Below are 15511 nucleotides of genomic sequence, written 5' to 3' on the forward strand. Positions count from 1 at the left end.
TCTCTGTTTGAAAAAATCCTCATTTAGGTTCTCATTAAATCTTTCCACCCTCACATTAAATCTGAGCCCTCTACTTCTTGACACCCTAATTCCGAGAAAGAGACTGAGTGTATTCACTCTATTTGTGCCCCTCATTGTAATATCACCCCTCATGCTACTACACTTCAACAAATGAAGTCCCACCTGCTCAAACTCTCTTCATAATTAGGTCCCTTGAGTTCCAGAAACATCTTTGTAAATCCCCTCTACACTGTTTCCCACTTAGTGGCATCTTTGCAGAATAGAATTACCAAAACTGAACGCTATATCCTAAACGCAGGGTTACATACTCATAATTTGAACACGGGACAGTGGGATGATGTAACGGTCTTGTGAGCGGGATGATGTAATGTCACGTGATGGCATGTTCCAAACAATATTTAAACCAAAGCCTGTAGTCTGTGATGCAGTTCTCATTTTTATTTTTGATGCAACGTTGTTGTTACTGGTCGGAGGTGTGGAAGCTCCACCAGTTTTGTTTGTTGCACGTTTAATTTTCCCTTACAGTCCAGTATCGGAGAGTGAAGGCATTACCGGAATTATCCGAGTTCAAAGGATTGGATAAAGTAAATGTCATTCAGCATTTTGGAGAATGATAGACCTTTGTGACTTCATTCAGGAATGATAGCATGCACTTTTGAATTAAACTCCTACAAAGTCAGGAAGGTTTGTGCAGTGACCACCCTCCAGTCAAAATGTCAGTTCCTTTTTATTTCCTTGTGATTTCTGCGAACAAGGCATCAACCAGCTGTGGCATTGGCAGATACATTGTTACTTCGAAGGAATTGTTTGTTTCGAGGAAATTTCTCCTTACTGCCTGTATAAATCACATGGATTTTTGAATTTATCACTTTAAGCTGTGCTGGATGAGAACTCGTTAAGAACAGTTTAAGTTTGAATGTTTGTGCTGCCTAACTGTTAACTTCAGGTTAAGTTAATCATTTGTTTACTTTTCTAAGTTTTGAGCAGACGTTAATAAATCTCAGCATTTGTTTTAAACCCTGTCTCAGTTTCATATTCATTGCTGCTTCACCAACATCTTGTACAACTGCAACTTTGCATCTGATCTTCTATACTTAACTACCTGACCGATGGAGGGCAGTGAGCCCAAAGCCTTCTTCACCACCCTGTCTACTGTGAGTATAGGGGAATGTCAGAGGTAAGATGCTTGGAATGCACTGCCAAAAGTGATGGCAGAGGCAAATGCATTAGGGACAGTTAAGACAGGCACATGGATGATAGAAAATAGAGGGCTATGTGAGAGGGAAAGATTAGATTGCTCTTAGACTAGTTTAAAGGGTCAGCACAATATCATGGGCCAAAGGACCTGTACTGTGCTCTACTGTTCTAGGTTCTAAACTCTATTTGCCATTCCTTGCCCACTTACTTAGGTGATCAAGATCCCTCTGTAAATTCATTGTCAAAGACACAACCTATTTTAGGTGTCAACGGCAAACTTATTAACCATGCCTTGTATACTCTATCCAAATTATTAATATGTACAATTATCACAATATGGCACAGCAGGCTTGAGAGGTCAAATGACCTACTCCTGTTCATGATTTGCATTTTTATATATTTTAATCATGCACATACCATAGTCCCTTGTTCCATACACATGGCTGCAACATGCTCTAGTCTGGATGCTTTTACTCATTTGTGTGCAGTTTGGATTGCTTAGTTATAGGAAAAGCATCATTATAACACAGATTCACGAGGATGCTCCCAGGATTGGATAGGCTGGAACTTTATTCCATGGCATGTAGAAGGTTGATGAATGACCTTACAGAGGAATCTAAAATTACGAGGGGTGTAGACAGGATTACTGTCTTTTTCCCATGATAGGAGAGTCTAAAACTAGAGTATGGGTATAAGGTGAGAGGAGAAGGATCTACAAGAGACCAAAGAGGCAACATTTTCACTCAGTGGATAGTTACTATCTGGTAGATATGGGTACAACTACAATAAAATTGAAACTGGTACATAGATGGGAAATAATTAGAGGGATATAGGCCAACAGGAAAAAATCTCAGCTCAGAAATCTATCTTGGTTGGCATGGTGGAGTTCGATGTAGGGCCTATTTCTGTGCTGTATAACTTGATAACTTCATACCCACTATGTACATGATTACCCGACAAAACCCAGGATGGATCCCTCACAAGTAACCATAAATATCTTGATATTATATTGTTCTTGAAGACAATCTACTCATTATAGTTGTTTGATCAGGCTACGTACTGGCATCACTGAAAAATTACTCATCACTCACGTTAGCCAGAGCAGGTTTATAATCTGGGACCACTTCCGCTCCACACCGACATTTAAGCAAGCTTTCCGAAAGGCTTCTCGTGCAAGGAACACAACTGTAGAATACAGGAGCATGAGTCTGGGAAGCAAAGTCAGCAGCAGGTTACCAGAACAGAAGTGTTAAAGCAGATGTACAAACAAAGCAAACTCTGAACACAGATTGGGAGGATTGTCCTTGATAGAAATCAGACAATACACATTTGCTGTCAGAAAGAATTCTTCATTCTTCTGCTTTTCCCTCACATTCTTGTCATTTCTACTTTATCTTCATTGTTTATTCAATTCCTTTTTGATTGTTCAAATTGAATCAGGTTTTTTTTAAGCAGCATACTCCAGATCAGAACTCATGTCTTTTCTGGAATCCAGATGAAGGGCTTCAACTAAAAATGTTAACTGTTCATCTCCTAGACCTACAGAGTTCCTCCAACTCTTTCTGTGATGCTCATGTATTTTCTACATTATTTCCAATACTTTTACCAATTATCTATGTCCTCTGGTTAGTGAGTGAGCCTTTGGTCACTGGAAAGTCTCTCCTCATTCACTTATGAAAAAAAAATTTGTCCTTAATCCTTTGACTATCCAAAGAAATTCCACTGCATACTTCTGAAGAGTGGCAACCCAAATTCAATGGTTCTTGAGCTGAAGTATAACTTCATGAACACTGACTTCTCTAATTTCCGTTAATGCCCTTCCTCCCCTTCTTATCCCATCCCTGATTTATTTATTTCCCCCCTTTTTTTTCTCACTCTGCCTGTTCTCCATCTCCCTCTGGTGCTCCCCTCCCCCTTTCTTTCTCCCTAGGCCTCCCGTCCCATGATCCTTTCCCTTCGCCAGCTCTGTATCCCTTTTTGCCAATCACCATTCCAGCTCTTAGCTTCACCCCCCCGTCTACTCCTATCATTTCAGATTTCCCCCTCCCCTTCCTACTTTCAAATCTCTTACTATCTTTTCTTTCAGTTAGTCCTGATGAAGGGTCTCGGCCTGAAACGTCGACAGTGCTTCTTCCTATAGTTGCTGCCTAGCCTGCTGCATTCCACCAGCATTTTGTGTGTGTTGCTTGAATTTTCAGCACCTGCAGATTTCCCCGTGTGTGAAGTATAACTTCCCTGTTTTTGTACTCCATTTATAAAATGAAGAAATCATTTTCAACCTGTCTAGCAACATTCAATGATTTATGTAGGGGCACCCTAATATCTCCAGAGCCTCTGTTCAAACTTTGAAAAATTGCAGCATTGTCTCTAGTTCTTCACATTCCTTATCCTTGTTTTTCAAATTCCACCAAGGTCTCATCCCTCTCCCCTTCCACCAGCTTATTACAACCAAGTATCTCTGCCCTCCAATTCCAGCATATAATAAAAAGACAGTGACAGATTCTGCAGCTGTATGGAGAGTATTCAGGTAGTCTTCATAGAAGATGACACAAACCCCATTTCCAGAAAAGTTGGGATATTTTCCAAAATGCAATAAAAACAAAAATCTGTGATGTGTTAATTCACGTGAACCTTTATTTAACTGACAAAAGTACAAAGAAAAGATTTTCAATAGTTTTACTGACCAACTTAATTGTATTTTGTAAATATACACAAATTTAGAATTTGATGGCTGCAACACACTCAACAAAAGTTGGGACAGAGGCATGTTTACCATTGTGTTACATCACCTTTCCTTTTAATAACACTTTTTAATCGTCTTGGAACTGACGATACTAATTGTAGTAGATTTGCAATTGGAAATTTTGTCCATTCTTGCTTGATTTAAGACTTCAGCTGCTCAACAGTCCGTGATCTCCATTGTCTAATTCTCCTCTTCATGATACGCCATACATTTTCAATAGGAGATAGATCTGGACTGGCAGCAGGCCAGTCAAGCACATGCACTCTGTGTCTACAAAGCCACACTGTTGTAGACCGTGCAGAATGTGGTCTGGCATTGTCCTGCTGAAATAAGCATGGATGTCCCGGGAAGAGACATCACCTTGATGGCAACATACATTTCTCTAAAATCCTAATATACGCCTCAGAGTCAATGGTACCTTCACATACATGCAACTCACCCATGCCGTGGGCACTGATGCACCCTCATACCATCACAGATGCTGGCTTTTGCACCTTTCGCTGATAACAATCAGGATGGTCATTTTCATCTTTGGCACGGAGAACTCGACACCTGTTTTTTCCGAAAACTAGCTGAAATGTGAATTCATCTGACCACAGCACACCGTTCCAGTCTTTCGGTCCATCTGAGATGAGCTCGGGCCCAGAGAACTCGCTGGCATTTCTGCATAGAGTTGATGTATGGCTTCCTCCCTGCGTAATACAGTTTCAAGATGCATTTCTGGATGCAGCAATGGACTGTGTTAAGTGACAATGGTTTTCCGAAGTACTCCCGAGCCCAGGTGGCTATAATTGTCACAGTAGCATGACGGTTTCTTAGGCAGTGCCGCCTGAGGGCTCAAAGATCACGCGCATTCAACAGTGGTTTCCAACCTTGCCCTTTACGCACTGAGATGTCTCTGAATTCTCTGAATCTTTTCACAGTATTATGTACTGTAGATGTTGAAAGACCTAAATTCTCTGCAATCCTGCGTTGGGAAAGGTTCCTTTTGAACTGACTAACAATTATCTCTCGAATTTTGGCACCAAGGGGTGAGCCACAACCCATCCTTGCTTGCAAAGACTGAGCCTTTGATGGACGCTACTTTTATACCCAGTCATGATACCTCACCTGCTACCAATTAGCCTGCTTAATATGGAGTCTTCCAAACCGGTGTTACTTGAATATTCTGTGCACTTTTCAATCTTATTTTAACTCTGTCCCAACTTTTGTTGAGTGTGTTGCAGCCATCAAATTCTAAATTTGTGTATATTTACAAAATACAATCAAGTTGGTCAGTAAAACTACTGAAAATCTTTTCTTTGTACTTTTGTCAGTTAAATAAGGGTTCACGTGAATTAACATATCACAGATTTTTGTTTTTATTGCATTTTGGAAAATATCCCAATTTTTCTGGAAATGGGGTTTGTATTTTAAAAATCCCAATATTAATAGATTATTAAGGAGCTTCTAAGCTCCTTAAATGGGTTAAAAACACTTCTTCATCTCTTATCAATGGAAAAGAAATGTATTAGACAAGCAAATTATGTTAAAGGCCAACAAATCGGCTGGACAATAACCTACATGTTAGGGTCTTAATATAAATGTCTGCACCACTTGTGGATACAAACAACTCCTGCAATGACCAAAAGTATAGCAGTACATTTGAAGTATGTCCGGTAGACAAAGAGAGGATGTAGTGGATCTAGCAGGTAGAGTTACAGAAAATTCATAGATATATTAAAAAGATGGTTTGGGGGAGAACAGGATGGCTTAAAGATCAGTATGGCTGTCTATGTGTGGAGCCACAGAAGATGAATAAGCAAGGTCTAATTAGGGATAGTCAGCTACACTTTGTGAGTGGCAACTATAATCTAAGGATATGGAGAGACAGTGAGAAGTAATGTTGAAGCCAAAATTGGATGAACTTCTTGAATGCCAGAGCAGGGTCAAGCACATCTCAGGCACATCTATATTGTATGTTGTCTACATGGATTTGTTTAAAGTTCAAAAAAGTTAAAATTGAAATGATCAAAGTACATACACAATTCCAAGAAAAAGTTTGTGTACCCTTTGCAATTATCTGCTTTTCTGCATTAATTGCTCTTAAAATATGGTCTGATCTTCATCCAAGTCACAATAATAGACAAACACAATATGCCTAATCTAATAACACATAAACAATTGCACTTCTCATCAATACCGAGTACACTATTTGAACAATCAGTCTAGGTTCAAAAAAATATGTGAACCCCTGGGGTGATGTCTCTACAAAAGCTATTTGGTGTCAAGTGTTCCAATCAATAAATGCAGGAGGTGAAAAAGAACCCAAGGGTAATAGCAGAAGTCCTCCAGAAATCTCTAGAACTTGCTAAAGTCTCTGTTCATGTGTCCACTAAAAGAAAAATATTGAACAAGAATGGTGCTCATGGAAGGACACCACAGGGGAAAACACTGCTCCCCAAAAACAAAATTGTTGGGGCATGTCACAAGTTTGCAAAAGACCACTTCTGGGACAATGTTCTGTGGAGGAAAAAGGCCACTGCACACTAACACCAAAACCTCAACCCAACTATGGAGCATAGTGGAAGGAACATCATGGTTTGGGGCTGGTTTGCACCTTAAGGCATGGACAGCTTGCAATTGTTGAGGGAACAATGAATTCAAAATTGTATCAAGACATTTTACAGGAGAATGTCAGGGTAGCAGTCCGTCACCTGAAGCTTAATAGACGTTGGATGATGCAACAAGACAATGATCTGAAACACAAGAGTAAATCACTAACAGAATAGTTTAAAAAGAAGAAAATTCCTGTTTTGGAATGGCAAAGTCAGAGCCCAGACATTAACCCAATTAAGATGCTATGGCGTGACTTGATGACGGCTGTTCATGGATGGTATCCTAGAAATATTGATGAACTGAATATGGAGGAATGGTCTTAAAGTCCTCCTCGCCGTTGTACAAGTCTGATCTAACAGCTAAAAGAAACGGTTGGTGGAGGTTATTGCTACTGAATGGTGTTCTACCAGTTATTAAATACAAGGGTTCACATACTTTTTCCAGCCTGGATTGTGAATGATTAAACAATGTGTTCAATAAAGATATGAAAAATACAATTGTTTGTGTGTTATTAGTTTAGGCAGATTGTGTTTGTCTGTTTTTGTGACAGATGAAGATCAGACCACACTTTATGAGAAACTAATGCAGAAAAGCAGGTAATTGCAAAGGGTTCACAAACTTTTCCTTGCAACTGTATGTCACCATATACAACCCCGAGATTCATTTTCTTGCGGGCTTACTCAGTAAATCCAAACTAGAATAACAACCATAATAGAATCACTTGGGCATTCAACCAGTGTGCAAAAGACAACAAACTGTGCAAATCAAAAAATAACAACAAATATTAAGAACATGAGATGAAGAGTCCTCACAAGTGAGTCCATAGGTTGTGGTAACATTTCAATGATGGGGCAAGAAAAGTTAAGCCAATCTATAGAAATTTGTCAAATCTATGAAAGTTCACATCTATAGAAGATTGTCAAAGTTTTAGATATCATGCCAAATCTTTGCAACTCCTAAAGAAGTAGCTTTATGCTTTGTGTCTATTGACAACCTTTCTCGTACTTGTATAAAACACGCATTTGGCGTTGTGAACTTGATGCAAATATACAGCGGGCCACAAAATGAGGCTAGGGAGATGTTCAGGTTGAAAGAGAAGAGGAAGCCAATTTCATACCTGACATTGACAATACCAACGGTCTCCTTGGATACATAGCGCAATGTATAGCCATTCAAAATGAAGGTGAGCACCCGAAACAGTATCTGATACCCAGGGGAAAAAAAATTCAGAATTACAGTCACAGTTAGATCATTTCAACACCAATTATGTCTGCCAGTTAAGAAAAAAAAATCCTTTCCTCCATTTCCTAAATCTGATCTCAAACAGCATTCCCTACTCATCACCAGCTTCTGCACCCTGCATATCATCCTTCACCATTTCTGCCAGCTGCAATGGGATCTCACCACCAATTCTATCTTCTCCTCTCCCCTCATTTTCTGCTTTCTGTGGTGACCACTCTCTCTGAGACTACCTGGCCCATTTATCCACCCCTCCTCAACCCTGCAACCATATGAAGGTATAAAATCTGCCCCTACACCTCCTCTCTCATCACCATCAAGGAACTTAAACAGCTCTTCCAGATAAGGGACAGGTTGATGTGTTCCTCTTCCAACCTGGCCCATTGCATTCAATGCTCATGATGTGGCGGCCTCTGTATCCACAAGATTAAGCATAGACTAGATGACCATTTTGCAGAGCACCTGCACTGTCCATGAGGGCAATCACGAGTTTCTGGTTACATTTCTGGCCGGCATGGTAGTGTGGTGGTGTAGTGGTTAGTGCAATGATTTACAGCACCAGAAGGTTCAATTCCTGCTGCCGTCTGTAAGGAATTTGTACATTCTCTCCACGTCCACGTTGCTTTCGTCCAGGTGTTCCTGTTTCTTCCCACATTCCAAAAAAGTATAGGTTAGGGCTGGAAATATGGCAATGCTTGTAGGCAGCTCGCAGCATGTCCTCAGACTGTGATGACTGTTGCAAACAACATATTTCAATGTACATGTGACAAATAAATCTCTCGTGTCATTTCAATTTCTTTTCATGTTTCCATCTCAACCTAGTGCTGTCCAGAAATACAAAATACTTTGAAGATGATGCACATCAGAAGCAACATACACAAAATGCTGGAGGAACTCAGTTGATCACATATCATCTATGGAGGGAAATAAACAACTTACATTTGGTCCTAATCGTTCAACTGGACTGGAAAGGAAGGGAGCAGAGGCCAGAATAACAAGTTGGAGAGTGGGGTAGTATTACAAGTTGGCAGGGGATGGGTGAGACCAGGTGAGGGGGAAGGTAGTTAGTTGCTTAGAGGAAAAGTCAAACTGAAATAGGTGGACATCCTGGCTGTTGAGACGAAGGTGCTCAATGAAATGATCCACCAACATAGAGGAATCAATACTGGGAAAACTGGATACAATAAATGACTCCAATTGCTCACAGGTAAAGTGCTGCCTCACTGGAATGACTATTTACTACCCTCAATGGTAGAGCAAGTGTAGCACCTGGCATGGTTACAGAGAGGTGCCAGGAGGGAAATCAATGGGGAGGATCAGTGGACAAGTGAGTCACAAAGGGGACAAGTTACCTTGGTCGAAAAAGACCAAGGTAACATGTCTGAATGACTGACATCCTGTCGCACTCACCTCAATAATAAGTAACTGCTTTGAGAGGCTAGTCAAGGACTACATTTGCAGCATGCTACCACCCACACTGGACTCCCTACAATTTGGCTACCGACACAACCGATTGACAGATGACACAATAGCCACAGCTCCACACACCATCCTTACACATCTGGACAAGAAGGATGCTTATGTGAGAATGCTGTTCTTGGACTACAGTTCAGCATTCGACACCATAATTCCCTACAGGCTCAACAAGAAGCTCAGAGACCTTGGCCTTCACCCTGCCCATGTAACTGGATCTCAGACTTCTTGTCAGATCGCCGGCAGGTGGTAAGAGCGAGCTCCCTCACCTCTGCTCCACTGCCCCTCAGGGCTGTGTCCTGAGCCCCCTCCTTTACTCTCTGTATACCCATGACTGTGTTGCCACCCACAGCTCCAATCTGCTAATTAAATTTGCTGACAACACTACACTGACTGACCTAATCTCAAATAATAATGAGGCAGCCTACAAAGAAGAAATCATCACCCTGACACAGCGATGTCAAGAAACCAAACTCTCCCTCAATGTCACAAAAACAAAGGAGCTGGTTGAAGGTTTGGTATGGGCCCCCAAATCCTAATAACTTTCTACAGGGGCAAAATTAAGAGCATCCCGACTGGTTGCATCACTGCCTGGTACGGGAACTGTTCTTCCTTCAATCGCAGGACTCCGCAGAGAGTGGTGCAGACAGCCCAGGACATCTGTAGATATGAACTTCCCACTATTCAGGACATTTTCCAAGACAGGTGCGTAAAAAGGCCCAAAAGATCATTGGGGATCCGAGTCACCCCAACCACAAACTGTTCCAGCTGCTACCATCTGGGAAACGGTACCACAGCATAAAAGCCAGGACCTACAGGCTCCGGGACAGCTTCTTCCACCAGGCCATTAGACTGATTTAATTCATGCTCATACAATTGTATTTCTATGTTATATTGATTGTCCAGTTGTACATACTATTATAAATTCCTATAATTCCTATACCATTATAATATTATATACATTATATACTAAATTCCTATACCATTGCACGTTTAGACGGAGATGTAAAGATTTTTACTCCATGTTTATGAAGGATGCAAGTAATAAAGTCAATTCAACGCATTTTGTACACCTCTATCAAATCTCCTCTCAATCTTCTACATTCCAAAGAATAAAGTCCTAATCCATTCAATCTTTCCTTATAACTCATATCCTCCAGACCCAGCAACATCCTTGCAAATTTTCTCTGTACTCTTTCGACCTTTCATTTTTACATCTTTCCTGTAGGTAGGTGACCAAAATTACACACAATACTTCAAATTAGGCCTCACCAACGTTTTATACAATTTCAGCAGAACATCCCATCGCCTGTACTTAAAACTGATTTCTGAAGGCCAATATGCCAAAGCTTTCTTTACAACCTTATCTACCTGATTCCCAGATCCTTTTTTCTACCACTCTCTTCAGTGCCCTACCGTTCACTGTGTAAGACATGGTTACACATGTTACCATGCTACCACAGTTACCAAAGTGCAAAACCTGCATTAAATTCAGTCCACCACATTTCAGCTCATTTTCCCCTCAGTTTATTTATTGTTTTCCTTCTTTATATTTGCACAGTTACTACAGTTGGGAAGCCAGGCAGAATACTTGAAAGCTCCTTTTGTGGGATGTGGGAGGGCAGGGAGAACTCCAGTGTCCCTGATGACTACACATGGGAGCTGTAACTGGATGAATTCTGGATCATTCAGAGGGTTAAGGGGTGATAGATAGGACATATAGAGAGGTGGTTACACTCAAGATGCTAGACACAGGAGAATGGGTGACAGGAAAGGGAAGGGGGTTAAATTGCCAGTGCAGAATACCCCTGTGCCATCTCCCTCAACAACAGGTATACTGTTGGGAGGGATGACCTAGCAGAGGAAAGTTATAGCGGTCAGGTCTCTGGCACTGGGTCTGGCTCCGTGACTCAGAAAGGAAGGGGGGGGGGGGGGGAGGGTAGAAGAGGCAAGCTGTGGTGATAGGGGATTCGTTAGACAGGGGAACAGAAAGGAGGTTCCGTGGGTGAGAACAAGATTCCCAGATGGTATATTGCCTCTCAGCTGCCAAGGTCTGGGACATCTCAGATAGAGTCCTCAGCGTTCTCAAGTGAGAGGGTGAACAGCCAAAGGTAGCAATGACATAGGTAGGACGAGTGACGAGGTTCTGCAAAGTGAGTTCAGGGAGTTAGGTGCTAAGTTAAAGGACAAGACCTCCAGGATTGTGATCTCAGGATTGCTACCCATACCACGTGCTAGTGAGGGCAGAAATAGAAACATTATAAAGATTATACAGTTTAACATGTGGCTAAGGAAGGCATCAGATTTTTGGATCACTGGGCTTTTTTTCCAGGAAAGTTGGGACCGGCACACAAGATGGTTTTGCACCTGAACTGGAGGAGACTAATATCCTAGCCGGGGGTGGGTTAAGCTAGAGTTGCAGAGGGATTGGAACCAGAGTGCCAGAACAGTTAGTGGAAAGGTTGGGGAGTCAGATGTTGTTAAGACCTCAAAGTCAGGAACCAAAAGGTTGAGTATGGTTCAACTAGTGTTCTGAACTGTGTATATTTCAATGCAAGTAGTATTGTAGGAAAGGCGGATAAGCTCAGGGCATGGATCAACACCTAGAATTATGATATTGTAGCCATTCATGAGACTTGGTTGCTGAAGAGGCAGCTCAATATTCTGGAGTTCTAATGTCTTAGATGTGATAGAGTGGAAGTGATTAAAGGGGGAGGTGTGACATTGCTAGTCAGGGAAAATGTCACAGTAGTGTTCAGTCAGGGAGGACTGGAGAATTCATCTAGTGAGGCTTTATGGGTGGAACTGAAGAACAAGAAATCTATGACCACATTAATGGGGCTATATTATGGACCACCCAGCAGTCCATGGGCTTTAGGGGAACCAATTTGTAGGGAGATAGCAGATTTTTGCAAGAAACACAAGGTTACTATTATAGGTGATTTTAACTTTCAACATATTGACTGGGAATTCCATATTGTAAAAGGACTAGTTGAGATCGAGTTTGACAAATTTCAGGGAAGTTTCCTCAATCAGTACATAGAAGTCTCAATGAGAGAGTGTGTAATATTTGATCTGCTATTAGGGAATGAGACAGGGCAGTTGATAGAAGTTTGTGATGCAGAACACTTTGCATCTAGTGATCACAATGCCATTAGTTTCAAAGTAAATGTGGAAAAAGATCAGCCTAGTCCACAGGTTGAGATTCTAAATTTGAAAAAGACCAATTTTGATGGCTTCAGAAAGGATCTGGCAATTGTGGATTTGGGATAGGCTGTTTTCTGGCAAAGGGGTACTTGGTAAGTGGGAGTTTTTCCAAAAGTGAAAATTTGAGAGTACTAAACTTTAAGGTGTCTGTTAGAATGAAAGATAAAGATAACAGGTTTAGGGAACCCTGGCTTTCAAAAGATGGTGAGGCCCTGGTTAAGAAAAAAAAAATGCAGGTGCATAGCAGGTAGGAACTAATAAGGTAGTTACAGAGTATATGAAGTGCTAGAGAACACTTAAGAAGGAAATCAACAAGGCTAAAAGAAGGCATGATGTTGTCATAACAGACAAGTTCAAAGAGAATCCCAAGGGATTCTACAGATATGTTAAGAGCAAAAAGATTGCAAGGGTAATCCATGCCTAGAGCTAAAAGAGTTTGGGGGGATCCTGAATGGATTTTTTGCATCTGTATGTACTCGGGAGACGGACATAGGGTCTATAGTAGCAGCAACATCATAGACCCTTTACAAATTACAGAGGAGGACGTGTTTGCTCTCAAGGAAAATTGGGGGGGACAAATCCCCAGTGCCTGACAAGATGTTCCCTTGCACCCTGTGGGAAGCAAGTGCAGAAATTGCAGGGGCTTTAACAGAAATATTTAAGATCATCCTTAGTGATAGGTGAGGGACTGGAGGATTGTAAGATAGCTAATGTTGATCCACTGTTCAAGAAAGTTAACCAGGAAATTATAGGCCAGTAAGCCTGACATTAGTAACGGAAAAGTTATTGGAACGTATTCAATGGGAATGGATATACAAGTATTTGGATGGACATAAACTGACTCGGGATAGTCAGCATGGTTTTATGTGTGGTAGGTCGTGTCTAACCAATCTTAAAAGTGTTTTGCGGATATTACCAGGAAATTTAATGAAGGCAAACCAGTGGATGTTGCTTCATGGACGTTAGCAAGGCATTTGACAAGGTCCTGAATGGAAGGTTTGTCAAGAATGTTCAGTTATTTGGCATTCAAGATGAGGTAGTAAATCGGATTAGACATTGGGAGAAGCCAGAGCGTGGTAATAGATGGTTGCCTCTCTAACTGGAGGCCTGTGACTTGTGGAGTGCTGCAGGGATTGGTACTGGGTACTTTGTTGTCTGTCATCTATATCAATACTCTGGATGATAATGTGGTAAACTGTACATGACAGCAAGATGGAGTGTACTGGACAGGGAGGAAACTACCATGGCTTGCAGAGGGATCTGGACCAGCTGGGAAAATAGGCTGAAAAATAGCAGGTGGAATTTAATGCAGACAAGTGTGAGGTATTGCACTTCAGTGGGACCAACTAGGGTAGATTTTACCTAGTGAACGGTAGTGAGGTAGAACAAAGGGTTCTGGGAACATAGATCCATAATTCATTGAAAGTGGCAGCACAAGCAATTGGATCATAAAGAAAGCTTTTGGCACATTGGCCTTCATAAATCAATGTATTGAGTACAGGAGATGGGATGTTATATTGAAATTAGATAGACATCAGTGAGGCCTAATTTGGAGTATTGTGTGCAGTTTTGGTCACCTATCTACAGGAAAGATGGATGTAAATAAGGCTGAAAGAGTACAAAAAAAATTTAAAGGATGTTGTTGCGACTGAAGTACTGGAGTTATAAGACTGAGTAGGTTAAGACTTTATTCCTTGGAATGTAGAAGACAGAGGAGATTTGACATACAAAATTATGAGGGGTATAGATAGGGTAAATTAAGCAGGCTTCTTCCACTGAGGTTGGGTGGGACCACAACTGTATGTCATGGGTTAAGGGTGAAAGGTGAAAAGTTTAAGTGAACATGAAGGATAACTTCATTTAGAGGGTCATGACAGTGTAGAACGAGCTGCCAGCACAAGTGGTGCAAACTTCAACGTTTAAGAGAAATTTGATTAGGTACATGAATGGGAGGGGTATGGAGGTCTATGATCCTGGTGTAGGTCGATGGGAGTAGGCAGTTTAAATTGTTTGACACACACTATATGGGCAAAAGAGCTGTTTCTGTGCTGGTGCAGCATAGTGCAGTTCTATGACACGACACGCTGGGGAAAGAGGAAATAGAGTCCAGTGGAGGTGGGTGAAAGGGAGGGGGAGGAAATAGTAGACGGTGGAAGTAGGGGATATGGGTTCTTAAGAACAGAGATGGTTTGGGAGAGGGAGGAAGGGGAGGGATTTTGGGGGGACGGAGGGGAGGGTAGGTTGGATAGGGGGATACTGTACGAAAGGGTTAGGGAGCCGATGGGGTTTGTCAGAATGTTTGCTGGAGTAGGATCTTGCTTTTCCCCGCGGTCTCCGCTCACCTGCAGCCCCGCACTGTGTGAGGCGAGTGTGGCTGCGCTCGTCAGTGCCTCCCGAGCCTTCATCTGCGCCGCCGTGCCGGTTTGGCGGCTACTGCACCACAGGCCCCAGCCCAAGTCTAGACCTCGGCTCCGATCCCGACAGCACCCGCTCCGGCTTTACAAAGATACCGCCGCTGCTTCGCGGATGAAGTTGTCGGGAAGGTGCCTTTAATACCGACGAGGTGGGAGAGAGTTGGGTTTGTGTGAGAGGGAGCGGGATCGCAGAGACGTAGGCGCGCGCGAGTGTGTGAGGGAGGGTGCGTGTGTGGGCGCGCGCGTCTGTGAGAGGGCACGAGGTGGGCGCGCGCCTGAGTGTGATGGAGAAGGGGGAGAGTAGGTAGGTGTGCGCGCGCATGTGAGAGAGCGAGGGCGTAGATGCGCGCGCGCGTGAGAGAGGGAGGGAGACTAGGTGTGTGTGCGAGCGCGCGCGCGCACGGGAGCAACGGCTCACGCTTATACAGCAATATTTGTCCCCAGCTCTATGATATTTCTACCCTATTCCTATGTCCGACCAGCAGACACCTTCTATATTATTCCCATTTCCCAACACTTGATCCACAGCCCCTGGGTCATGGCCATTCACAGGCCTATCTAGTATAGGAGGCAAGGTTTCAGAGTAAACTTATCACCATATACTACCCTGAGATTAATT

At 42.3% G+C, this 15511-nt stretch overlaps 1 protein-coding gene across 3 annotated transcripts in view; it reads right to left on the reverse strand.

The window, feature by feature from the left end:
* Positions 1-15148, reverse strand: part of rft1 (RFT1 homolog) — an 86606-nt gene extending 71458 nt beyond the window's left edge. For 2 of the 3 annotated variants that reach the window (XM_073071945.1, XM_073071944.1), the window contains exons 1-3: positions 14821-15148; positions 7677-7762; positions 2310-2426 (exon numbers count right to left, since the gene is read on the reverse strand). In XM_073071945.1, the coding sequence (XP_072928046.1) occupies positions 2310-2426; positions 7677-7762; positions 14821-14883 (266 nt within the window). In that variant the 5' untranslated portion in view covers positions 14884-15148. The remainder of the gene's footprint in view (positions 1-2309; positions 2427-7676; positions 7763-14820) is intronic. The other variant, XM_073071946.1, reaches the window with a different exon arrangement.
* Positions 15149-15511: the final 363 nt, after the last annotated feature.

This window comes from Hemitrygon akajei, chromosome 19 (assembly GCF_048418815.1).
Source record: "Hemitrygon akajei chromosome 19, sHemAka1.3, whole genome shotgun sequence".
NCBI classification, from domain to species: domain Eukaryota; kingdom Metazoa; phylum Chordata; class Chondrichthyes; order Myliobatiformes; family Dasyatidae; genus Hemitrygon; species Hemitrygon akajei.